We start from the raw sequence: 27,525 nt of genomic DNA on the forward strand, positions 1-27,525 counted from the left end.
GCTAACGTATGCAAACAGTTGTTGAAACATCAATGAGGATCTGCTGTGTGAGATCAAATGAGACGTTCCCTCTGACATGATACACTTGAGAAAATCTTGTAGTGTGTGATGTGCCTCAAATTTCAAATCTGGTAGTGTGTGCCTGTTTAAGATTTGACACAAGGAAATCTGCAAAGATCCTCCTTATAGTTGTGTTACAAGCACATTTCATAATTGGTTAGGATTTTAAAACTCCTGTAGTCTGAGCCTGGCTTAAGTATACTAAACTACAACTGAAGGATCTCAAGTGTAAAAATCTTTAATACTCTAACAACATTTGCAATACCATTTTGCATAAGTGGAAATAAAGAAACACAAAGAAATATATATATATATATATATAAAAATGAAATAATAAGCACTTTAGAATGGACAAAGAAGTATGCCTCAAACACAAGTTTTGATATGAAACAAAGAGATGTGTTTGTCTACAGCAGGGGCTAATAACTTTTCTGACACTGAGTGCCATTTTTATTTATTTGATTCTAGAGTTGGGGTACTCGAACTTGGACTCGGACTCGAGTCCGGACTCGAGTCCAATTTTGAATGAACTCGGACTTGTCACGCACTCGGGTGAATTTGTACTCGGACTTGACACGGACTTGAACATTTTGGACTCGGAAAATATTCCGAGTACAGTCGAGTCCGCGTCATGTGTAACAATAAAACCAGCATAAAATTGAAATGATAAATTAATGAATGTCTCCCCTTCTGTCATTTTACTGCACCACACCGGCAGGCAGAAGTCTCCTGCTTGCAGACGAAACACACGTACCACTCACTGGATATCAATGTGGATTAGTGATGGGAAGTTCGATTCTTTTCCGCGAACCGGTTCTTTCGGACGGTTTGATTCAATAAACCGGTTGAAAATAAAACAGTTCACCGGATACATAATCCATTGCGATGTATTTGTTATTAAATTAACTTACGTTTCGTCAGATTGCCCTTTATTCAAGCCCTCGGTTTACCCGCACTCATTACATTAGCACAAAATCAGTTCAGAATCAATCACCAAAAGAATCAGTTCGGTTCAGACGCGCTGTGAGTCATTCGGCTTCATGCTGAATCACGAATGCGCAGTATCATCAGCTCCTCGGTTCTCGAATCGGACGCGTCCGAAAGAAACGGTTTTCGGTTCAGTTTACTGATGATCTGAAAACTGATACAACTGGTTCTTGACTCGAGAACGAGAATCGCTCAAAACCCGGGTAGGAAAATCTGACAGGGTAGGATAAAATGTCAGGACACCGGCACATGCTGCATTTCAGTATCATCAGCTGCTCTACTCCTGTTCAAACTCAGTTTGTGAATCTGTCATCATTAACTATAAATACAGTACAGATATTTCATAAATCATCCCTTATTCATATTAAACATGGAGTCTTTAGAGTCTTAATTATTGTCCAACTTCCCTGAAAACCCCTTTGGCCCATACATAATCTACAATATACAGATTAGAAACATGTAGCCCCTATCTTAAAAAAAAAAAAAAACGTATATATATATATATATATATATATATATATATATAGTTTTATCACACTTTCCGATGATTAACAAAATACTTGAAAAATTACAAGCGTGCGCAGTATCATCAGTTCATCGGTTCTCAAATCGGGCGCCTCCGAAAGAAACGGTTTTCAGTTCAGTGTACTGGTGATCCGAAAACCGATGCAACCGACTACCAAAGACAGCAGCAGCAACCAACAGATGCTGCACAGCTCAGCAGGGGCGGAGCGGGGGGGTGGCTAATGGGGCTTAAGCCCCGAATGTTTTGTCAAAAGCCCCGAATCTTTTAGCTTTTTAAAAATAACTTCAACTTTGTTTCATTTCCTCTCAGTCTCTCAGACTGGAGCGGCAAAAAAAAAAAAGAAACAAAAGCTCTATTACTGTGCGTTGTGGCGGACGGTAAAGCATCACGCATCACTTCGCTTGTTTGCCAACTGCCGATAAAAACTAACGAAGAAGAATATAAATCATCTTCTTCGTCGTTGTCATTAGGGGCTGGTGGGCTTTTTATTTCACCGCCGTCGTAGCGAGCTCACTGACTAACCGCCTGAAATTAACATTATGGACATAACAATTTTTTTAAAAAGGAACTCGTAACAGCAAACCTCACCGGCCAGAGAGAGATTCAAAAGCAATATATCCCAATGTATCAAATGCTAAGTTATTTCAGGGCATGTTTTACAACTGTTCTCGGCACATTAGTGGGATAAGATTAATTGAGAAATATAGCTGGAGAACAATTAAATACAAAATAGTTTGTAGGCTCTACTGGGTGAATATTTTTTTTTTCTGAGTAACCATCATTTTCCCAGATAGTGTATAGATTTTTAGGCATTCTGTTATCTCAAACAGCCTGAAAAATAGTGCATTTAGCTGACATAAATGGGGGAAAAAAAATCTCCCCTGCGGAGTACACCCCTGCAGCCCCCTAGGTTTGGGCTAAGCCCCGAATGTTTACATCTTCTGGCTCCGCCCCTGCAGCTCAGCATTGCAGGATTTGCAAGACCAGACCTGACCAAACAAGCAATGCAACTTTATGATGCAAGTTCTCCAAGACAACAAGAAATTCATAATGTCATCATTAAGGATCTCCTCATTGGCTGCACTTTACCTCTGTCAAATGTGGGGGAGAGGCATTAAATAACTGAAATGTAATATTTAACTGGAGGACAATATAGTGTGATACAATAATAAAATAGGTTCATTTGTATTTTCATGCACTTGTAATACAATAAAACCTTTGAAAACTTTTTTCATAGGAAACTAGTTCTGTTGACATAAAATAAAAATGTTCAATGGCAATGACTAGATGTAACAGTGGTATTTTTTTTATTACATTTTTATATTGCCATTGGTTTAATGGGTTGAAAGGTTAAAATATTAATAGAATGTAAAAATGTACAATTCCAATTTATAATCTTTTTAATTTAAATAACTTTCTGGACTCGGGCGGACTCGACTCGGACTCGGCCTTTAAGGACTCGGACTTGAGTCCAACTCGGCCCCTTTTGGACTCGGACTCGGACTTGGACTCGAAGTTTGTGGACTTGGTCTTGACTCGTACTCGACAAAGGTGGACTCGGACCCAACTCTATTTGATTCACTCACACTGTGGTGTCTGTGGTGCTGGATGATGGACTCAGTTTCCCACCATAGCATGAATGAATCATTTTTCATATGTCATGTGGTGATAATTTACCGTGAAACTCTTCCCTTAATGAAGTGAGTTTCACCATCATTACATTTTGTGCATGGAATTTTTAAAACGGTATGCCGGGTTTAATATGTTTATCCACTGTGGGATAATACAGAAGGATTACTGCACAGGGTTGTTTGTCATGCAAATGCAGAGGGAATTAAATATTGATAAAAAAACAAAACTAAATAATTAAATAAATACACAATGTAATCAATCTTCTTCATTCTTATCGTTTGTGTGGTGGCACGAGTAGCACTGATTGCAGACCCTGATTTATAAAAACAGATTATGAATATCAAGGTGACAAGGACCTGTTCAATGTGACTGAATTTTTGAGTGACTGAATAACTAATGGCAGATATCTCCCTAATGGTGGGATCCTTAAGTCAATGCTTTTTAATTCATTAATTAATAAATTTTTTAATTAATTAATTTATTTTTTAAATAAACGGCTTATCCTACTCCTGGTGGGAATAAAACGTCATCCTACCTAGGAAATAAAATACATCAAATAAACATACTGTAACTGCTCAGTCTCTGTTGATCAGTGTGTAGTCTCTCTCTCTCTCTCTCTCTCTCTCTCTCTCTCTCTCTCTCTCTCTCTTTGGCAGTCTGTCTCATTTGTCACTTTCCTTAATCTCTCACATTTGCCAAAATGTTCGTGTTCATCAAGCCCAAATCACTTGATATTATTCATGCTTGTTTTTCACAAATACCTCACTATGGGAATTAGCAGACAAAAACAGTGCCCACATTCTCCTAATCCCCATCTACGGGCAGAGCCTCCACCAATACACTAGAGCTCATGCCAGCTGTCCAACTGGCTGCTACTGTTTTGAAGTTCCTCTCCATAAATCTGTGTTGACACAGCAAGCGCTTACCGCTTTGCCACCTCGTCTGGACTGCAACGGTTTGAGAGATATCAATGAGCTTGAGTTAAACACACAATCCAAGAAGGTGGAACATTTTGAATCAGCTGTGTAGGACTGCTATAATGTATACAGTATGTCTGAGATTTTGAAAAACAATGGATTCCTATTTCCTATTCACACAAGTTTTTGGTTATGCTTCTACACAGTCTCCCATATTATTAGTGCTAATGCTATTTTGTATTAGAAGACTATCCTGAAGTACCTGATACCTGGTGTTTTTGTTGTGTTAACTATTGAATACATTAAATAAATATCACTGTACCTTATTTAAAATAACTTTTTTTTTTCAGAATGCGGTTAAGAACAGCACTTTCAGACTCGGTGTAAACAGACTTTCGATCGATGATTTATTCTGCATTTGGTGTGAAAAGGCCATGACAAAGAACAGATCACAGAGCTGATCAAATCTTTCTCTCCTTCAATTCACTTCTCAGTTTCAAAGCCGGATAAAGCTCCATGCACAAAAAACCCAAGCCCTAATCGAGATGCCATACAGTGTGCCCAGAGTACAGCACGTCCTGACATTGCTGTAATCACGGCACAAATTTCACACTCATTCAAACTTAAGTTTTTTTTTACTGTGAGAAAAGCCTAGACACATATCCAAGCACACAGAAGACAGCATGGTACCTAATCAAAGGCTTGCATAATGTCTGGAAACCACCGCGAGGGTGATTATATGATAGCACAGAGCTATAGTCCAGAAAGGGACAACTCAGCCAGAGACAGATTCAAATTAACCAGCTGGAGATGATAAGACCATCTCCAAAACTGTAAGACCATCCAGTTGGAAATGAATGATAAACTGGCTCATGTTTTCATCTTTAATCACAGGTTAACAGACCTGATGTAAGGGTTTTCTTTTATATTTCATGTTATTGTAATCTCGGTATAAAACTCAAGTATTGACACTGATTATTTTTAAAATATAATGCTATAATGCAGTTCAGCTGATCCCAAACAATGTTTACATTACAGTCCAAAAGTTTGTGGTCAATAATAATAATAAGAAAAATACTTTAAAGTGACGTGACATTCAGCTAAGTATGGTGACCCATACTCAGTATTTGTGCTCTGCATTTAACCCATCCGAAGTACACACACACACACACACACACTGTGAGCACACACCCGGAGCAGTGAGCAGCCATTTATGCTGCGGCGCCTGGGGAGCAGTTGGGGGTTCAATGCCTTGCTCAAGGGCACCTAAGTCGTGGTATTGAAGGTGGCGAGAGAACTGTACATGCACTCCCCCCACCCACAATTCCTGACGGCCCGGGACTCGAACTCACAACCTTTCGATTGGGAGTCCAACCCTCTAACCATTAGGCCACGACTTCCCTTTAATACTTTTATTCAGTGTATTAAATTGAACAAAAGTGATAGTGAAGAGTTTTAAATTGTAACAAAAGATTTCTAAGTCAAAGAAATGTTCTTTTGAATTTTGTATTCAAAGAATCATGAAAAAAAAGTATGTACACGTATCCTGGTTTACACAAAAATGTTAAAGGGGACATAACACAGTTTCAGCCAATCTAATGTTAATCTTGAGTATCTATAGAGTATTGCATCTTTCATATTTCTGAAGAGTCTTTAGTTTTATCAGATTTATAAAAGATAGCTAAAGCATTATGCTCCTCTCCGAAACCAGTTGGGCTCCTGGAGGCATGCAATGGGCGGAGCTAAAGAGCCATGAGCGCGCACAACTTCTGCGTAGCGATACTCTGCTAACTGTGACATCAACATAATTAAAACAGGGGCAAAAACTTAACTGAATCAAATTTATTTAATTTGTTTCTAAACACGAAAAGGCCGGGAACAAACAAACGCGCTTGCACAATTCCATTGCTGCCCTGGAAAAACAAACTGCATCTGCTGTTTTCTAAATGCTGGGTTCTTTGGGAAACTGAACAAGGTTACCTTTCCCTTACATCCAAAAACACACTTATTTGGTGACATTGTTGATTTTGCAGTCTAAAACTACAACAACAACAACAACAAAAAACCTTGCTACGTGTACTGCGTTAAGCTAACTGAGACTTGTCATAGCACTTGCATATCATTGCTCTCTTGTTGATTTTGTTTTTATTTGAAAGTTGCTTTGGATAAAAGCATCTGCTAAATGACTAAATGTAAATGTAAAAACCTAATAACAAATGCAACTGTCCTGTGCAGCACTGCAAACAACTTCTGTGACCTAAATGTAGCAAGTTGATGGGCTGTTCTGGTTCTTGCTCTGTTTGCTGTGTGCACGAGCTGTTCCTGGAGAAGGAATTCCACCTTTCATGACGTTATAAAGGGCGATACTAAAGAAAAACTTTCCAAAACTTGTATTTGGCACAGAAGTACTCTGTCATACATTCAACTAATAAAAAAAAAAAACTTTGGCTATGTTTAGCATAAGAATTCAACAGTGTAAATAAGTCAGAATTCATGAAATAACATTGGACCTCTCATTTAAGCAGCACAACCATTTTCAACACTGATAATAGAAATGTTAGAAAATGTTTCTTAAAGATCAAATCAACATTTAAAAATATATTTTGAAGGACCATGACACTGAAGGCTGGAGTAATGACTGCTGAAAATTCAGCATAGCCATCACAGGAATAAATGACATGTTAAAATATATTAAAACAGAAAACAGCTGTTTTGGAATAATGTTTCACAATATTACAATTTTTATTTATTTTTGAATAAATAATTGCAGCCTTGGTGAGCATAAGAGACTTCTTTCAACAACATTAAAAAAAAAATCTTACGACCCCAAACTTTTGAATTATAATGTACAAGCATACGTACAATATAAGGACAGTAGGATACAAACTGCCTTTACTAAAAACGCTAAATTCACTAAATATGCTTTTTTTTTCTAGCATATTTTAAAAACCTTATCACTCTGTTCCTCATTCTTACTCTCACCCACAGCCAGTTAAGAAACTGGAGATAGGTGACATTTTTGATCACAGAACTAAGTGAGCTCAACCATGGAGGGCAGTCAAGGATGAGAAAAAGAAAGGAGTGGGAGGCGGGAGGTGAACAGAGACACATGGAGTGTGAGAAAGCAGGGGAGGAGGGAATTAGAGAAAGGAAAAATGAGAGATAGAGGGAAAATTAAGAAGGGCAGGAATTAACTCAACTCACAGAGGTGGCAGTGGGCTAAAAAGAGGGTGTCATTACACATCAGAGGTTTTGTTTGAAGACAAATGTGTAATGTGCTTTCAAATAAAAAAGCTACAAAAATATGAACATAAGCTAGTCGACACCAAACAACACTTGTGGTCCAGTTCCTACTTAATGAGAATGTGAAGAGACATTAAATGATTACATCTCACCTCCCTGACGGTCAGTGTAACGATGACAAAATCGATGTTCATTTATTAAAAGTCATTACTTGTGCATGATCATCTATTATGGTTTTTCTTATGATTTTTAAACACCAGACATGTGAGATTTATTAATACTTAAAGGATTATACATTTCCAGTATAAAAACATCCTGATAATTTACTCACACCAATTTCATCCAAGATGTTCATTTCTTTCCGTCTTCAGTCGCAAAGAAATTAATGTTTGAGGAAAACATTCCAGGTTTCTTTTATTTTATTTTCTTTTTTTTCTCAAATACTTGTCACAGGACACATGGACCAGAGAGAGAAGGATAACTTTCCAAACAAGCTTTATTTAAACAAAAGCATCAATAAGACAATGGGTGATCAGATAAGCACTGTAGATGGAGCAGGAGGAAGATCAGACAGGTGAGGAGCCACACAAACACACACGTTTACAGGACTTGATGAAGAGGTAAACACTTTCCTTTCCTTTCTTGTAGGAAGAGCACATGACATAGAGCTGAGGACTGGGATAAGGAACTGGACGCTAGAGATCAGAGAGAGAAGACTTGGGAGTGCAAAAAAAAAATTGCTAAGTATATTTCAGTTGAGTAACATTCCAAATGTTAATGGGGGTGGGGGGGGGGGGGTTGTTTGTGATACAGCTGGTGATTGTGATTAGTTGATTGGTGACAATGAGCAGGTGAGAAGCAGGAGGGATAATGGGAAATGAAGTTCAGACTAGTTGACAATAATGGACTTCAATGGTGGTCAACAAGTCAATGATCAGTCATTTTCAAAAAATAAATAATAATAATTAAATACTTTTTCACCACAAATGGTTGTCTTGCACTAGCTCGACTTCACACTTTACGTAGTCACATTGGAAAGGTCACATGTGACGTAAGCGGAAGTACCGACCCATTGTTTACAAAGCCAACATGCAAAGAAATGTCAAATGCCCTTTACAAAAAAAGTTAAACAATGATGTCGGATGTTTTTGAAGTTAGAGGAGAAAATGAGAGAGTTTTTCACCCTACCCTACGCTATAGTATTATTATTATTACTACGAATTCTTTTTAAGATCCAGTATATGTCGGGGACAGATCAGAGATTTTTTCTAGCTCAGACAGTGATTAAAGCACTGAGATTAAACTACTAAAGAACCCAAAAATAGACTAAAATGTTGAGACTTTTTAGTCAACTAAAACTTGACTAAAACTAAATAGAATAAGTTTGAATAAATATGTTAAAACTAATAAGGGCATTTTAACATGGGACTAAGACTAACACTTAAATTTAAAATAGCTAACAATATCCACAGTATTAGCATGCCCAGTTAGCATGACCTATCTAAATGATGCTAAAAAAAAACATAACATCGCTTTCTCCACTGATGTCTACTGACTCAATCATTTTTTTAAGCAACACATAAATAACAAATATTTCATTATATAATAGCAGATATTTGCTCATTTTAGAGTGTTCTAAACGGTATAAGATGCTTGAATACGCTACAAATGGAACATGTTTCCACTTCTGCTGCAGCCCACACCGCTGTGCAAACCATGAACACTTAATATCAAATGATCTGTATTAAGTGATCTGTGACACTGGTAATTAAATAAATAGCTAGGTCAATTGAAATCCTTAAGGAAATGCTATTGGTTTGTCAAATGCTGATGAGATTGTGATGTGATGTGAATTATTGTACACTTATGGTGAAAATTCATACAGCCCTCATAAAATGCTCAAAGGAACAGTGAGAAGATACAGTTCAACACACACACAATAATCTCACTGCACACACACATTCACATATTCAAATATATATCACATCCAATTGGTGGCAAAGAGTGAGTCAGGTATATGTAAGCCATTACTTAACTGGAGAGGCCAGGGTAATTATGGCTGGCATTTTGACAAGTGTTTGGTGGAGTGAAGGTCAACTGTGTCTGCGTGGGAGATCTATGCTAATCTGCCCAGCTGGAGCGCAGACGAGCAGCCCCTGCACCGCACCACTGCAATTACAGAGAGAGAAAGAGAGATAGATAGTGCAAGAGAGAAAGGGATGAGTGGGTGAGGAAGTAAACATGGCAGAGATGTCAGATATGTGGACGGATGTGAAGAAATGTCAGCAAAAATAAAGACAACATGAGACTGAGGGAGTACAAATCAGACGAAGTAACCAGACTCTGAAACAAACGCAGACTCGGTTTAACTTCCTCAAAGAGAACCGTGGGGAAAGGGAGAGGAAGATAAAGAGAGGAATAAATGAGGCTGTCGTAAACTGTCACTCTGACCTATGTTAAAGTGTGAGCACGGTCATTATTGTTCTAGAAGGTCATGACCTACAACATGGTAGCAATTCAGGGTACGATTCCTCTTACTTTGTCTAACCTTTAGTATATTTTTCCTTTTTGCATACTTGTCACATTTTCTATGATTTCTCCTTTTATCTGTTTACCTGAAATGCTATCCCTGTCTATTACTACATTTCTGCTGTGGTAGCAGGTGTAGATGGCCTTGACAGTGGCTCTGATTGTTTTTCTGGTGGGACATGACCAGCAGGGATCCTTGTTCCATCTGCCCTAACCTGTCCAGACTCTGACCTATCCAGGGTTCTCACGGCCTGGGAGCAACACTGGGGTCAACCCCTTAGAGACCCCCAAGATCTCCCCCACAGATATGAAAGGCCAGACAAAGAGTGGTAATCTATCCAAATACTAGTTTGACACACCCTTATACCCTCTCTTTCTCACACACCAACAAAAAGGGGAAAAAAATGATAAAGAATATATTTACAGCCATATCACAGCATGCTCATATAAAGCCATAATGCATGGCTACGAGGGCGATATCACATTTATACAACAGTTTGATGGCACAAGTGTGCAAATAAAAGAGAGACAAACACTCTCTTCAAAAACTCTGTTTAGTGAGAACTACTTCCTTCTATGGATTCAAATCTCAGTTTGACAGTTTAACAGCTGAGACCAAGCCTCTATTACTAATTTGATAACATCACTTTAGAACTAATACTGAGTGAATGTTTAGTTGCTTCATTAAAACCTTATAGTATCACTGTATTTAAAGCTCACTGTATTATGTGGAGTAAGCGTATTATGAGAGAGAGAGAGATGGACTGAGCGAGTGTGATTACCTGCATCTGATACAGAATTCATTCTTCTGCTTAATCTCAAGTTCACAATAAAAAAATTAGTTTGAATTTCCGCTGAGCAAAGCAATATCTTTGTTGTGGTGTCCTTTCATCTGTTAAGGGATATTTCCAATGACAGCGCTGCTCACTGCATTTGTTGGCTGCGTATTACAAAATGTTATTAAAAATATATATATATTTTTTTTTCAGTCTCTTTCAATATAAAAGTCTTTACTGTTGACTCCCTCAGCCATCTAATGGTGTAACAATGTTACTTATATCACCTTCACGAACACACATACACACTGTTTCCCAATAACAAATACTATTATTAATTACTACTATTATTAATATAAAATGTGTTATGATAATAACTTGAATAATAATGTTTAATAAACAAAAAAAAACCGCCATCGTACAAGTTTCTCAGCCAAAACAGTTTGCACTGGAACAAATAATATATTAAAGATCCAGTAAGATGAAAATTCTAAGCTTCCTATCACTGTTTATAAGTCCTGTACAATAGGTTTAAATCCATCCAAGGTTAAAAAACATTGTCATTTTGTCAAAATATAATTTTAAAATTACCTCAATTCTCAGAGATCCCCAAACGGTTCGCGCGAAGCTGTTCAAAAGATTCAGTTTCCTTAAACCCCACCTTTCTGTAGCATACTGTGTTCTGATTGGTCAACTAACATAGTCAGGTTTGATTGGTTGTTCCGCACACACCTCCACGGTAAACTATGCGTTAGCATCTGTTTGGGGTGAATTATGTCTTATTCCTCTCATCACGAAGCAAACAGTAAAATAAAAAACTTGAACAGTCTCGCTGCTTTTTCTTCTGTGTGTGTGTATTCAAGCCGCACGCTTCAGTTTGAATCTGAATAGCACGTTCAGCGCGGGGGTGTGGTCACATTAGATATAATGAAGGGAGACATGAAAAACGGACATCGCGTTGTTTTCATATGGATTACTTTATCACAGAATATCTGTTAGCAGCACTTGTTACACTTCATTTTAATTACGTGTTTGTAAATTAAGATCAGCGCAGACAAAGGCTGCAGACAGCACACATACTGATAAGTTTAATCACTATATAGACATCAAAGCCAGTGGCAAATTCCAGAAGATCTGGCTGAGATAATGCTGCTCTCGGTGGGTTCATCAGCGATGTTGAATGCTGATGTCCTGGAGCTCACATTTTTGAAAATATCAAAGCTAATTTTTAAATAGATGTTAATGTACTTATTATTGTATGTATTGTATTGTATTATACTGTAATCTACCTGTGCAAATGGCAATGAATTTCTAATTAAATATTTATTAACAAGCCCCAGATAAACACTCGTGCCTTAAAAAACTCTTAAAAACACATTCTGTGACAAAAACAGCATTTTTTATAGAAATTAAAGTGGATATGGGCATTTGCTATTGCACTTTCTGTAAGAAATACTGTAAACGGAGTGATACAAACGGTGGAATGGTTTGAGTTCCGATATTACTAGAATAGCGCATTCTTGGAAATGCCTCAGATTTTAGAACCAGAAAGAATCTTTACTAATATAATGGCCTAAAACTTTAATTAAATAAATAAAATCTCTCCTTAGCTAATCATGAAATTGTCACCAAGCCTCAAGCACCGTGGAAAACTACTTCTTATTTTAAAACTTTATACATGTCCAAGTTTCTTTTATAAACGGCAAAATACAACTTTCTCACATATAACACATTTGTTTTATATATATAAAGAAGCAAAGTGTTTTTTATGCCATGAATAAAAAAAAAAAATATTTACAGACTCTGAGTAAACATAGAATTTTATATGTGTTTAACATCATAGGATAAATACTGTGGAGTCCCATGATCATATGACTTCAATTCAGCTTAAATATATTAGCCTATTTTATCTAGTACATTAAAACATCACAAATATCGGCCTACATTGATATGCCCACCCTATGGCACATCCCTAATCTTCAAAAGCAATATGTGCTCTCACATTAAAGTTTCCATGGGCTTGCTTTGTCATATATAGCAACTTCACTGAAACACTGAGACGTAGAGTTTCTCCAGAAGAGCAAAAACACTACCTTATGCACATGCGCGCGCACACACACACGTTTGTTTCTTGTGAAAAGTGGGGACATCCCATAGGCGTAATGGTTTTTATACTGTACAAACTGTATATTCTATTGCTCTACACCAACCCTACACCTAACCCTAACTCTCCACAGGGAACTTTTTTATGCATTTTTTTGTGCATTTTTACTTTCTCAATAAAACTCATTCTGCATGGTTTATAAGCGTTTTCAAAAATGGGGACATGGGTTATGTCCTCATAAGTCACCCTCTCCTTGTAATACCTGTGTCATACCCATGTCATTATACAGAGTTGTGTCCTGATATGTCACAAAAACAAGAGCACACACACACACACACTTCCCACACAAACATTTCACTTTAAAGAAGCTCAAGCACAATGCATTGTTTTGTCAAAAAAGCCTTTCCATATTTCACAGGAAAATCTACACTGTCACATGTTCCCTTTCAGCATATGAATTTAGATGAGACCATTTTCTCTTGTGATTGATATGCAACATTATGAGTTTAATATCACCTGATCAGAGCATCATAAAAAATGCACCAGTGTACAACAGACTTTAATGAAATCTCACCCAAAAGACAAATGATGATGCAGAATGCCCCTTCTTGGAAATGTAACTTGCAGTTCTCTTGAGAGCGTTTTTCAGGATGTCATAAATGAACAGAATATATTTGTGTGTGTATATATGATGCTTGTGAATATGCAAAGTTGCAGTCATCTTGTTGGGACATCTGTGGCAAAATGAAAATAAGTTATTATTATATATTTTTTTTTAAAGATGTCATTCATTTAAAATACTAAATCAAATATTCTAAGTGAATGTATGCATTTTGACAGTTTAGTTATTGTTATTATTGAATTAATAATCAAAGACAAATCAAATAACCAGTCAAAGAAACACATATGAATTATTCTATGAAATTATATGCATCACTTATATTTTTAATTAGAAAGAATTTCATAAAAGCAATATACTATGAATCCGGATTAAAGATTCCATTTAGAAAAAAAATAAATAAAAAACACTTTAAATCATGATGAATGATGAAGATTTTTTTTCTTTATTAATATAATATAATATAATATAATATAATATAATATAATATAATATAATATAATATAATATAATATAATATAATATAATATAATATAATATAATATAATATAATTGAGTTCTTAAATAATAATCTTCATGAATTGTAATTATTAAGATCAATAATAAAAACACTAGCAACCTTCTGTCCTAATTCTCAGGGGGGCATCTTCTTCAAGTATGGAAAAAATATTACTCAAACTAATTTAAATAATATATCATATGCAGCAAAATAAATTCACAGATCACTACACAAAACATAAGGTCATTTAACCTCTGTCCACCTGTAATAAATCTTATAAATGTTGATGTTTAGATGAGATTTAATAACATGCTCAAGAGGAAAGGTCGGGGGGCTTTAACACTAAATAGTAAAGAGGACAGAGCAAACGCACACACAAAAACACACGACAAAGTATCAAGACAAAATAAGCCACATAAATTAACTTGGGGACTGCAAAAGGTGAGGAGAAGCAGAAGTGGGAGACAAGCAGAAATGAAATGTGACAGACAGATAGGATGAAAAAAAGCTTGTTAGATAAAAGAAAGAAAAGAGAAAGCGACTGAGAGATGAAGAGAAAGATGACACATTGTAAGATTACACTGTGCAGTTTATGGTGCCATTTCATCAACACTATGGATGAATCAATGGCCCGATAAATGATTGTGAAGGACACACAACACACACACATACACACAGACAAAGCAGGGGGGTTCATCTTTTGTTTTGAGACCAAGCAGGGATTACCATATCCAGTCTTTTCTCCAAAGCTTTCTTTCCAGATGAATAGGGTACAACACAAATTCCTCAATCCTAATGAATGTACCCCAGACCCCCCATAAAGCCCTTCATTTAGTTTCTGTGTTGCTAGCAGCTTGAATGACTTGAGCACAGCTTTGCATCAGAATACCAAATCCCAGCCCATATATACATAGACCCTACATGATACAAGTCGACCCATCTATACTGCTGCTCCTCCACTGGAAATAGCTTGGCAGGAAGTGATGATCTCATTCTGTGTGAAGAAAATTAATGGTTGCATGGTTGTGAAGCCATGGTTACACTGCTCTGACATACAGTACACTTCAAAACGACTTTGCATCAAAGTAATAAGAGGATATTAATAATTGATACGCCATGTCTATATTCATTATATATATTCTGAATTTTTAAGTATAAAATATGATCCTGTGTGCATATACTGTTTATAATTGTATGTTATCCAGCAAGATTTTTTCCTGACAAAATGTTAAGTATCGCTTAATGCAGCAATAAAGGCATTCACATTTGCAATATTTTTTTTTATCTGGACAAGGGATTTTGAGGATGGCCAACCTTTAGGATAAATGACTGACTGACTTATATGTCTTTGATATGGCATAGACTTAAATGAATCATTTGCAACTAAACTTATAAATGATTTACTTGTTATGTGCATTCTGGTATATTAATAATGTATGAAAAAATGCCTGATGATTAACTAACAATTAACTAAAAATCCTCTGCTGTGGTATTTCAGTTGTTTATTTTTCCTTCTTCTTACATTATTACATTTAGAAAGAAACACTTTATTTACCCCCAATGGGAAATACAGGAATTAAATGTAATTTGACACATTTGTATGATATACAACAACAACACAGACAAAACACATGGGAGCTACTGTCATAGACTGATGCTTGTGGCAGAAACATAGAATACTAGATAAGACACCCATGAAACCCTTGTTTATCTTGTGTGTCTGAATAGAGGTGGTTTATATGTGCAAAGGAAGTATCCTGCCTAATATGCTAATCTAATGTCCTCTAATGTGGCTAGGTCAACAGTACAGGTGGTTTTAGTGGAGCTACAAAACAACTCCTTACATGCACAAAAGACTAATGCCTTTCAGCGTGTCTAAAAAGTGGACTGCTAAGCTGGTGGCCAATTATGACACATATATTAAGGTTTTTAGAGAATATTTAACAAGGCACAAAATTAATTTATTCAAGCTACTGTATAACAAAATGTTCTAATGCCATTTGAATTCTGCAGTAAGCATTTGATAAGTTAAATAAGCAAGTCAGGTTTCGTTGTTTTAAACGTAAATGCACTGCTCCTGGAAAGATTTAGATTATGGACATATAAACACATATTATCATGTTACAGCCTAAACATAATCCTCAACACTCTTCCATATTTCCACTGAACAAAAATACTTTGAAGTTGCTTAAATACCTCAGGTGATGTCAAAGGCACAAAAACTGGAATAAATGATAAGGTGCGATCAGCGGTGTGTATACGGCAGTAATAAAGCATGAGGAGAGATTCTCTGTTTAAATAAAGTAATAAATTGGTATTCAGGCACCAGGGTTTTCATAATTTATCTGCCGTGTGAGAGCGGCTGATCATGTTGACTTAACATTTTGTCTGACATTTGGGTCTGACGAGCCTGATGAGCTCAGCCATTAACTCTCTCAACATGCTACAAGAGACTCTCAAAGGGAGGAGAGACTGGAGATGTACACACTCACGTAGACACACGTACACAAATAAAAGTCGAAATACAAACTACAGCAATTGGACAAAACTGGGGCGCATTTCCATAGACGGCAAGGCTTTAATGCACAAGCTTTAACATGCACAAACACGTTTGCTCGCACAATGTTAAGCAGAACTGGGTCGAGAAGGACGACATGTCCAGAGACTTTAACATCACACCACAAATACACTCATGCATTATTCGTAGAACTGAAATAAGTGCATTTACTACCGAGGTCAAAACACTGACAATTAAATAAATAAAAATAAAAAATGTCAATAAACGCACCTCATGTACTGGCTGTTTGTCATTATTTCAAAGAGCGATAGTGATTTTTTTTAGCACGAGATATAACAAAATAAAAATAAACAAAAAGTTCATAATGACTAAGTCAAACTGTGACAGCATTTCAGCACATACCCATTAATCTTATCTGTCAAGAATTACAGATAGGCATGGGACAAATTCACATGAATATGTTTTCCCTAGAAGTAATTATGATGGATCAAAGAAATACAGACCTTATAATGTCAGATTCTTTTTTCCCCCTTTCATTCTCTGCCCTTTCTTTTGTGCATTAAAGATCAAATATGAAATCCTGAGTGTTAAATGTTAAAACAGTGACTGAAAAGGGAAAGCAGGACTACAGACTATTCTGTTCCAGTTTATGAATTAAATGTGATCAGTCCCTGACTGCAGTGTTTAATTTTCAAACAATACTGCGAAAGACTTTTAAAATTCCATATATAGCAAAGTCATAATCAACTGGCATGGTCAGTACCATGTTTTATTGGCCTGTGTTGTGCTATTCCAATTTAATGTAAATGTTAGGTAGCAATCAGGATGCACAACTGCAATTCAAATTCAGTTCATTTAAATTAAAACTGAATAAAATGAAAATAAATTCCTACAGAATAAGTAATAAATGTACATTTTAACATAGCATAGATGTTACAAGAAAAACTTACCATACTGGTTTGAAAAATCCTTATCTTGAAGTTTAAAGTCAAAGTACAAAGGCTTTATAGTCCTTACAAACAGTCAGACTAACAGATTATGATGTCAGTCACAGACATTTGTATTTAATTAACATAAACTAACGTTCAAAAGCCTTTTACCATTTACCCTTATTTTTTAAAGATGTCTCTTATGTTCAACAAGGTTGCATGTATTATACAGAAAAAAATACAGTAAAACAGTATGAATGTTTACATTTTTCAAATAGAATTTATTACTTTGAAGTCATTATCTTCAGTGTCACATGATCATTCATGAATCATTCTTATATGCTGATTTGCTGCTCAAGAAAACTTCTTATTATTATCAATGTTGAAAACAGTATAATATTTTTTGTGGAAACGGATATATTTTTACTCAATAAAAGTATTAATTTAGTTTAAAACTGATTTTAGAATATATATATATATATATATATATATATATATATATATATATATATATATATATATATATATATATATATATATATATATATACTTACTGGCCCCAAAAATTTGAACAGTAGTGTATGTTTTTCTTTAAATATATATTTTTTTTAATCTATGGAGTAAATTTACCAGAGTTTACCAAAACAATTATATACCATGAACCAAAGATGTATGACTACTTTAACAACCAACAAGAAAAGTTTTATAAAAAATATCAATAGTATGCAGAGCCCATCTAAAAAGAAAATACTGGTGCAAAACAGAAGACAAAGGAAACAGGTACTGAAACTAAAACAGTACAGTTTGGTTTGCTTTCTTGCTTTTCCATGTGTGTGCACATACGTGTTTGAACTGTGTGTAAAAAGAGGGATTAAACCTTGAAAATAACTAATGCTGCAATCAAGGTCATGGCTCTATGAGAGGATTCTTCCCCAATGTGTCAGGAGATGATCAGAATAGTAACTAGAATGCAGTAGCGGAACGAGTGGTGTGTGTGTGTGTGTGTGTGTGTGTGTGTGCACGTGAGTTTGTGTGTACCTGCCACTCTGGCTAGCTGGGCCGTGCTGATGTTTCGAGCATTGGGGCGCACTTGAAAGGTAACTGCTGGACCCAGAACCCTGAGAGACACAGAGAAGAAAAATAGGGGAGGAAGAGACACCGAGAATGAGACAATAAGGAGAAAACAGGAAGAGAAAAGAAAGTTTAAAGAATGCCAGTATGCAGTGAGTTTGATGAACGAAACTTTTGCAGCTGTGAGTCATGAACATACTCTTTTATCATTTAGAAAATACACTGTTGCAGATGCAGTCAACTGCAGTACCGCAATACCACAGCAGATCACTAGAGATTTAGATTTGGTTAATTTTCTTATGAAAGGTCTGTGCCGTTAGCTTTCTTCTCTGCTTTTGACATAAATTGACAAGTTATTCCTCCATGAAATAAATCCAATTCAGTATCAGTTCCTGATTCTGAGGCATTCAGATGCATTTATCTGGAATGCAGCTCTGAAGCTACCCCCCCTGCGGACCAGGGTGAAATGAGGGTCACAAATAGAGAGAAAAATGGGATAGAAAAAGAGAAGAGGGGGGGGGGGGGGCATAAAAGAGAAAGAGAAAGTGAGGTGGAAGACTGGAGGAATGAATCTGTCACCAGAACAAAATCCCATTCACACGTCAGCAGGTGGCAAGAGCAAGTCAAAGGTAAGCTCTCATCCTCAGAATTAACACACACAGCCTCCCAGATATCTGCTGGAAAATAATAGAGCTTCTAGACTCTCATGTCTCATTTTATACTTATATTTAAAATTATTGTAAGTCATAGCTCAACATACTTGTTTTCAAGTTTTAAAAATAATATCCAGAGCAGGATAATCCGTAATCTACTAAAACAGTAATCTAGAAGATGTATTGTTTTGAAAACAAATTGCTAAGAATTTTAGGTCTATTATGTAATGTACAGTTCTGTTGTATTTCAATTTTAATTTTATTTATAATAAACTTTGTATAATTTATAGTTAGGTCTGTATAATGTGATGATGATGATGATTATTATTATTATTTTGCTACCAATGCCCTCATACATGCTGCTTTTTAACATTTACAAAAACATAATTCCCCTAAAAATTCACACATTATAACTCCACTTATATTTACTTTTCCTAAACCGATTTCCACCCATCTTTTGCTTTCCTCTCTATACCTGAGCACACACCTCTGTTTTGGCTTCTGGACATTTCTGGAAGAAAACAGTGGCTTTTAAAGCGAAATAAACACAATGGCCCATACTCCCGTTTATAACATCATCAGTGCTGATAAGTTTTCAGTAAAATGCCACCAACATCCTGTACGTAGAGGGAGGACAGACATAACGCAACGATACCACTTCTGTTCAGCTCCTTTTGCACCATGGGGGAGAGTGTGGGATGGAGATGACAGGTAGACTGCATGTGTATGTGTGGGTTGTAAAAAAATAAATAAATGAGTGCAAGAACGGAAGAGAGGTAGAATTAGTGTAAATGAATGTGTTAATGTCTCAATGTGTATAAGAGAACAAGTCTGTCTGATTGTAAATACACAACTGTGTGTGTGTGTGTGTGTGTGTGTGTGTGTGTGTGTGTGTGTGTGTGTGTGTGCGTGTGTGTGTGTTTCTGTGCCCCCTACTGACTGCACACAGTACAAACCTTACGTCATGTCTGGAGTTCAGAGAGGTGCTACTCTAACTCTTTATGCAACCGCAACACAGTGTGAAGCGCAAATATGGCACACCACATTTGAGTGTACAAATGTTTGCACAAGGGTGTGCTGAATTTTCGTGATCTTTGATTGCTTACATTATATGATCAAATGAGCAGAAGCTTACTTTTGCATTGTGTAGTCTACTTTTCTAGCCATTATATCAGTCCAAAAAATGCAGACATTATGACATAATGTTTTATATAAGAGTGTGCATCATCTAGTACACCTTTCCATTATTTCTCAGAAAAGATGAAATGCATTAGATGATAAAAGATACATTAGCAGGTAACACAGCTCACCTTGAACAGCGCTCAGCCACAGTACACACATTATACTTTTTTGTTTTTCAGTGAGGCCTGTAAAGCATATTTTTAGCAATATCTTATATTTATTCTCGCACTACCAATACAGAGGAAATAATATTAAATATTAAATAATACTGTAAAATATTACTTCTATTTAAAATGACTCCATCACTCCATTCTTCAGTGTCACATGATCTGTCAGAAATCATTATATTATGGTGCTGTAGAAACATTTCTTAGAAATTGTTTTTCTGTTTATTTTAGGATTCCTTGATGAATAGGAAGTTTCTGTAACATTATAAATGAATTTACTGTAACTATTAATAAATGTAATGCATCCTTGCTGAATAAGTGTTTTAATTTGTTTTGGGTAAAAAAATGCTTTTAATTGTAGTGTAATTAAAATCTATAAAATGTTTGTGTGTGTGTGTGTGTGTGTGTGTGCACGTGTGTGTGTTTGTGGGTGCGTGTGTGTGTGTGTGTTTAGCCATTTAATTCAAACCCATTTAAAAAAAAAACATCCTCATTTATAAAAACAATATAGAAATAAAGTAAATTGTGTGTGTGTATGTGTGTTTTCAGATAGGGTGAGAATGTGTATTTGTATATTAAATAATAGAAGTCAAATAAAGCTGTGTGGATGAGAGAGAGAGAGTGCAAAATTTAGTAATTATATTAATATTTGTATTTTCTTTACCCTTGTATATAAAGCTTCATTTATTAAATGTGAGTGAAATGTAACCACAGCAAGTTTTTCCCAGTGAAATACAAGAGTGCCTGAAAGCATTTGTTTAATTCCAAACAATTAAGCAAAAAGCTGCCTTTAATCTGTGCACTTGTAGAACATTGGTTATCATCAGAAAATGTGCTGTAATTGAACTTGAGTTTACCACTGCAGGCAGGTCAGAGTAATACACTCCTACACACACTGAGATGCATTCTTTCTCTCTCTGAACCATTTATATAAAGCTTAAACTTATATACACAGAATTCAGAACACACTCATAATCACTGCGCTGTCACTTGAATATAAGTACTTAGCCCAAACTATACTGCAAAATGAGAAACTAAACAAAACCACAGGGTGAGTGTTCCATTAGTGCCATTAGAGTCGACCAGCATGAGACTGTCTTCAACAAGTATGTATGTATATGTGTGTGTGTGTGTGTGTGTGTGTGTATGCACTTACGAGAGCTGTAGAAAATCTGTTACATGAAGGCTGACTCTCTCAGCTAACAGCTCCATGAGGCTCAGCCCCTGGTCAGTGGACAGCGAACTAGGTATTGGCAAAAATAAACAAAGAACAATTAGCTAGATCTGTACATTTTCACAAGAAAATATGGTGCTACAAAGCTGCGGTGTTGTTGGTGGTTGCCAGGGTGTTGCTATGGGTTTACATTTTTTTATAGTGAAGTCATGCAGTAGCTAAACTTTCAGGAAAAAAAAAAAAAAACCAACAAAATCAGTCACTGGGGTAATAACCTTTCAGAAGGTTTATTTGAATTTGTATTTGAACATTTGTATCTAAAGTGTACAGTTTAGTACATAAATGGTACGTTTCAGTACTCTTTCAAATCCCCAGTGAAAGCTTCTGTTTTCTGACAGTGTAGATGGTTGATAAATCTCTTATATGGCTCATCTCTCCATTACTTAAGTCTAAAAAATGTTTTTTTTTCCACCCGTTGTATTGTCTGTCAGGCAAAAACCTAAAATCTAATTATTTCATTTCATTACTGTAGTGCATTTTTCCCGCTCGATATAAGGTATGAATTATGTCTAGCGTAGTTACACATCATATTTTTAATATTTAGGGCTACAACAAAGGTTCTCAACCTTGAGACTGCAGAAATTAACACAATTCCTCTAGGATGAACATGATCAAATCTGCAAAATATAACAATTAATATTTAAAATATGCCTTTCAGCATCAGCACTTAACATATAATTGTTAAAAAATGAGGTCGGACAACAATATAAGAACATTTCAAATGTATGCAGATGGGTGCTGCTAGATGAATGTCATAACAGAAACAGTATTGAACACAGCTCACAGGAGGTATACAGAGAGCAGCGAGTGGATAAAAACGCATAGGGAATAGGACACAGGTGGCTTGTGTGCCTGTGTAAATCACCTGTATTTTCCAGCAATGAGGCAAACAATAAGGTGTAAATGGAATCACTGTGAAGTGCGATGTCTTTATGATTAGTTAAAACACACACATTCACTCACATATCAGAGCACGTGCAAACACACAAAGCAACTTGCACACAAGCCTGAAGAATGATATGCCTCCAAATGGAAGCATATTCACACACATGAGAAAGCAAGTGAGAATTAGAAGATGCTAGAGTGCAGTTGTTTTCCTGATGTTTTTTCACGCCTACCACTGCCTTCCAATACACACTTACACACTTTCCTTACACACATCTCCTTTTTGAGAATATGTGTTTTCAGGTACTCCAAGTTAAATGGGACTGCAGTAAGTGAACCTCTGTGAGATAAATCAAGTTATTGAAGATGCCGTGGCTGCGGATGCCATTATCTTTCGCTTTGAGAAATGTACACAACACACACAATCATCTACACACTAACACTAATACACACAGAGGATGACTGAGGGAAAGCAAATAAATTGCAATATGGAATGCAGTAATATAAACTGAGCATGGACGCTGAATGAAAAAAGAAAATATGACTGAGGCAGATAAAAACTCAATTATGCATAGAAATCATAGTAACCATGTAAACCACAGATGACTCCTTATTACCATTTTTAGATAAATGCATCTGCAATTTATATAAAACATACACTGATCCTGTGATTAAAAATGTTCCCTCATATGTAAGAAATTATAATACTTTTATTGAGCAAAGCTGCATTAAATTGACAAAAGTGACAAAGACATTTATGATCTTACAAAATATTTAAATTTCAAATTAAATCTTTTATACTGTACATAAAGCAATGAATCTTGAAAATAGTGTATCACAGTTTACACAAAATTAAGCAGCAAACTGGTTTTCAACAGTGATAAGAAATGTTTCTTGAGTGCAAAATCAGCACATTAGAATGATTTCTGAAGGATCATGTGACACTGAAGACTGCAGTAATGACTTCTGGATATTCGGCTTTACCATCGCAGGAATAAAATGCATTTTAAAATATGATCAAATTAAAAACAGTTACACACAGGTTATATAATAATATATTACCAAATATTACTTTTTTTACTATAAATTTTAATCAAATAAATGCAGCCTTGGTGAGCATAAGAGACTTCTTTCAGAAGCATACTATAGATCCATGTGCCCTTCATGAGTGCAAACATCTTGTTCCTCATCATGACAGTCTATGTAAGTGTTTCTATGCAATATATACTTACTCTTCAGTAATAATGTAGCCAAAGTCTCCATCATGTGGACTTGAATACGTTGCAACATTCACTTCCACTTTCACACCCTTCTTTTCCACCTCCTCTTTCACCGTGGAATTGTTTTGTGGCTCTTTTCCTGGTTGAACCTCTGGTTTTGCCTCCGGAGACCCATGCATCCACTGTTCTACCTCAGCGTCCACCAGTGGCTCTGTCTCCAAAGTGTCCGGTTCCATTTTCTTCCTCACCAGGTCCAGATCTGTTTGTGTTGTCCGGCTCTGGACATTCTCCAAACTAGCCCTCAATGGGCTTCCGGCATTTGGCTGGTCGACGTACCCCAGAAAAGGCTCTTCTGCTTGGGAAGGATGCACAGATCCAGGGCCAGCGTTACGATCCAGGAACTCCAGCAGCTGGCTGATAAAACCTTTGCCCTGGAAATAGAAAATTAACCTGGGAATTCTATTGACTTTATCACAAAGATATATCACGAGTCACATGGCCCTGTGTATTTCCATATATTACCTCATCATCAGATTTAAGGGCAGTGTCTTCTGCTTCTGTAAACAGAATTTAATTTATGGTAAAGATTGTGGTTCTTGATTGATCACAAATTGTTCTACTTAAGGCCTATAACTGGGATTGTAAAGCATGTGTAACCAGGAACTTATCAAATATGTATCTTTGTTAAGGGGTTACTACCTTCATGTGTGATGTCATCTGCTTTCTCCATCTGATGTAACCCTTGACTGGGCTCTCTCTTTGTCTCCACTTCATCCTGTGTGGCTTCTCTACCTTTGACCCCTTCCACTCCATCCACCACCTGCAGGGCCTGGGTGATGACTTTGGAGAGCTTGTCCAGGTCCTTTGGGGTCAAAGTATCCACACTGACGCTCTGACGTCCGAGCTGGTTAACCACTCCATCAATGAACTTCTCTGAGAGAAAACAGAGGAAAGAATAGAATCTGGTTAAGTATATTGCAAGTGTACAAGAACCAAACTGCTCAAATTTGTATGACCCCCTGTTTGATTAATAATAAGTATAAGAGCAAACTCCTCATGGAACTGTCAGTGTTTGTGTGCAGTCCAATAAAAGGGATAATTGCTCAGCACATTATGTTTAATTCATCTCACATAGGTATTTGGAGCCAGACTGTGTTTCTCATCTCTACCCTTAGTTTCTTTCTTAATAAAGGTATTTTTGTGTGTGTTTTTGGGGTGTACAAATTATCTCAATGATATTAATGTTTCCTCATTCACTTTAGACTGATCCTGAACATGGATAATTAGAATGCAAATACTACAATGCATTAAATGAGTTTGACTAAACATAATATGGGAATTTAATTCTTTATTTGTTTTTCCTGGCATCTTTTTTTAATGCATATAAAAATATTTATGTAAATATACAACATGAAAAATTCCACTCAAAAAGATCACTCCAATCTTTTCTTAAATCAGCATCTCTAACTGTATGGCAACCATTACTCTCCAGTGTCTGCTGAATTCCAACACAGGCATACCTCATTCTGCTTAATGAAGTACCGAGTAGGTGATCACCTCAACCAAATCTTAATTATTGATGAAAAGTATAAAAAGCACTGTTGTGGTCATGAATATCCTCTTTTAATAGGATCAGCTGGATGGCAAAAACAGTGCTAGTAGTAACTCACAAGTAACTGGAATCAAATAATAATGATTGACCATGCCAAAAGAGTTGAAAAGAGCGTCAGTTTGCTTCCATTGTTTAAGAAAAAAAAAAAAAAAACAACAGCAATTCTTAAGAACAAGGTCAAGCTGCAGACATTGGGGAAAACAAAGCTACAGACATGAAAACCACTCTCTGCTCTGACCGCCAACTTATTTGAATGTCACTTAACAACCGTATGATAGCATTAAGTGACATACAAAAAGAATGACAAATCACAGGTGGGGTGAAGTGCATGGCAAGGACAGTTTGAAACAGGTTCCTAAAAGCAAGGCTGAAGTTGGCAAAGCTAGAAGAAAGCTCTTCATCAATGAGAAGCAAAGAAGTGCCAGGGTCAGCCAGACCAATTGGACATTCACTGATGAGTCTAATTTACAGTTTTGCACAACATCTGTTCATCTAATGGTTGTACAGAGAATTGGAGAGGCCTACAAGCCACAGTGTCTCACACCCACTGTGAAATTTGGTGAAAGATGGGTGACCTGGGGGTGCTTCAGCAAGGCTAGAATCTGTCACATTCGTCTTTATGAAGGTCGCATGAATCAAGCCACATACAAAGTTACTTTATCCAAAGCAACTTACAATGCATTCAGGCTATATGTTATATATTTATTTTTATTTTTTTACCAGTATGTGTTCCCTGTGAATTGAACCCATGACTTTTTGTGCTGCTAACACAATCCTCTAACACTGAGCCCAGGAACAATGACATGACTCCCATTGAAAACATCTGGAACGTGATCAAGAGAAAGATTGATGGTCACAAGCCATCAAACAAAGCCAAGCTGCTTGAAGTTCTGCATGAGTGGCATAAAGTCACCCAACAGCAATGTGAAACACTGGTGGAAAGCATGCCAAGATGCATGAAAGCTGTGATCGAAAATCAGGGTTATTCCACCAAATACTAAACACTTCCTAAGATAAAACACTAATATTGTGTTGTTTAAAAATGAATATTAACTTCTTTTCTTTCATTACTTGAGGTCTGAAAACATTATTTATTTTCATTATTGAGGACTGAAAAAGCCTCATTTTTGTTATTTTGACCAGTTGTCATTTTCTGCAAACAAATGCTCTAAATTATGTCCATTTTGGAATTTGGGAGAAATGTTGTCAGTATTTTATGGAATAAAACAGTCAATGGTCGTTTTACTTAAAAACATACAGTACCTGCAAATAGTAAAACCAGTGAAACAGATAATTTTGCTGAGGTCTCTTTCCAGAGCTATGTGTGTGTGTGTGTGTGTGTGTGTCTATGTGTGTGCGTGTGTGTGTGTGTGTGTGTGTGTGTGTGCGTGTGTGTGTGTGTGTGTGTTTGTAAAATAATTCTTAGCCATACATATTACAAATCATCCAAAATTATGTTTTGATATATTTATGGAAAATGTACAAAATATCTTCACAGAACATGATCTTTACTTAATATCCTAATGATTTTTGGCATAAAAGAAAAAAGGATAATTTTGACCCATACAATGTTTATATATAGAAATTTATATAGTAGAATTATTAGCTCACCATCTACTGAACTGAGGGCCTCCTTGTAAGCAGGGATGCTTGTTGAAGATTTGAAAAACAATTTTTCGATTTGGGGCTTTGGAGGTTGCTTGGAAGCTCCTGGCAGTTTTTCTATTTTGGTATCAGAAGTGTGCTGGAGGCTGAGGTAATGCACCTTTCCCTGTGTTTGACCTTTACCAGGATCTTGTGCTCTCATGGGCCCAGCTTGATATTGCTGAAGCTCAGCAAGAGGGACTCCAGAACGATCCTGCTCAAAACCAGTGAAGTATGATTGACCTGGGGGAGGCTGGTCCATAATGGCTGGGAGATCAGGTTGGCCTTGTAGGAAGAAGATGTGGGGCAAGGGAGTCTTCTCTTTGAGCTGAATTACACCTTTATGATTACGGGGCCCATCTCCCTTGTACTATGGTTGAAGAATAAATAAATATGTAAACAAATCAATAAATAAACAAGGAACTTGGCATGCAAAACAGAAACATTCCTCTTACCAAACCTATAATATACATATAGTTATTATTCCCTCGAATTTTATGTAAATAAATGATGCACAT

At 36.3% G+C, this 27,525-nt stretch overlaps 1 protein-coding gene across 1 annotated transcript in view; it reads right to left on the minus strand.

Moving 5' to 3' along the window:
* The window catches only part of LOC128016773 (receptor-type tyrosine-protein phosphatase N2-like), a 175,584-nt gene that overhangs the window by 111,271 nt on the left and 36,788 nt on the right, over positions 1-27,525 (minus strand). Inside the window, exons 6-11 of the mRNA XM_052601554.1 lie at positions 26,975-27,377; positions 24,451-24,684; positions 24,274-24,308; positions 23,764-24,182; positions 21,569-21,655; positions 18,378-18,457 (exon numbers count right to left, since the gene is read on the minus strand). Of these exons, the coding sequence (XP_052457514.1) occupies positions 18,378-18,457; positions 21,569-21,655; positions 23,764-24,182; positions 24,274-24,308; positions 24,451-24,684; positions 26,975-27,377 (1,258 nt within the window). The remainder of the gene's footprint in view (positions 1-18,377; positions 18,458-21,568; positions 21,656-23,763; positions 24,183-24,273; positions 24,309-24,450; positions 24,685-26,974; positions 27,378-27,525) is intronic.

This window comes from Carassius gibelio, chromosome A7, assembly GCF_023724105.1.
Source record: "Carassius gibelio isolate Cgi1373 ecotype wild population from Czech Republic chromosome A7, carGib1.2-hapl.c, whole genome shotgun sequence".
Taxonomy (NCBI): Eukaryota; Metazoa; Chordata; class Actinopteri; order Cypriniformes; family Cyprinidae; genus Carassius; species Carassius gibelio.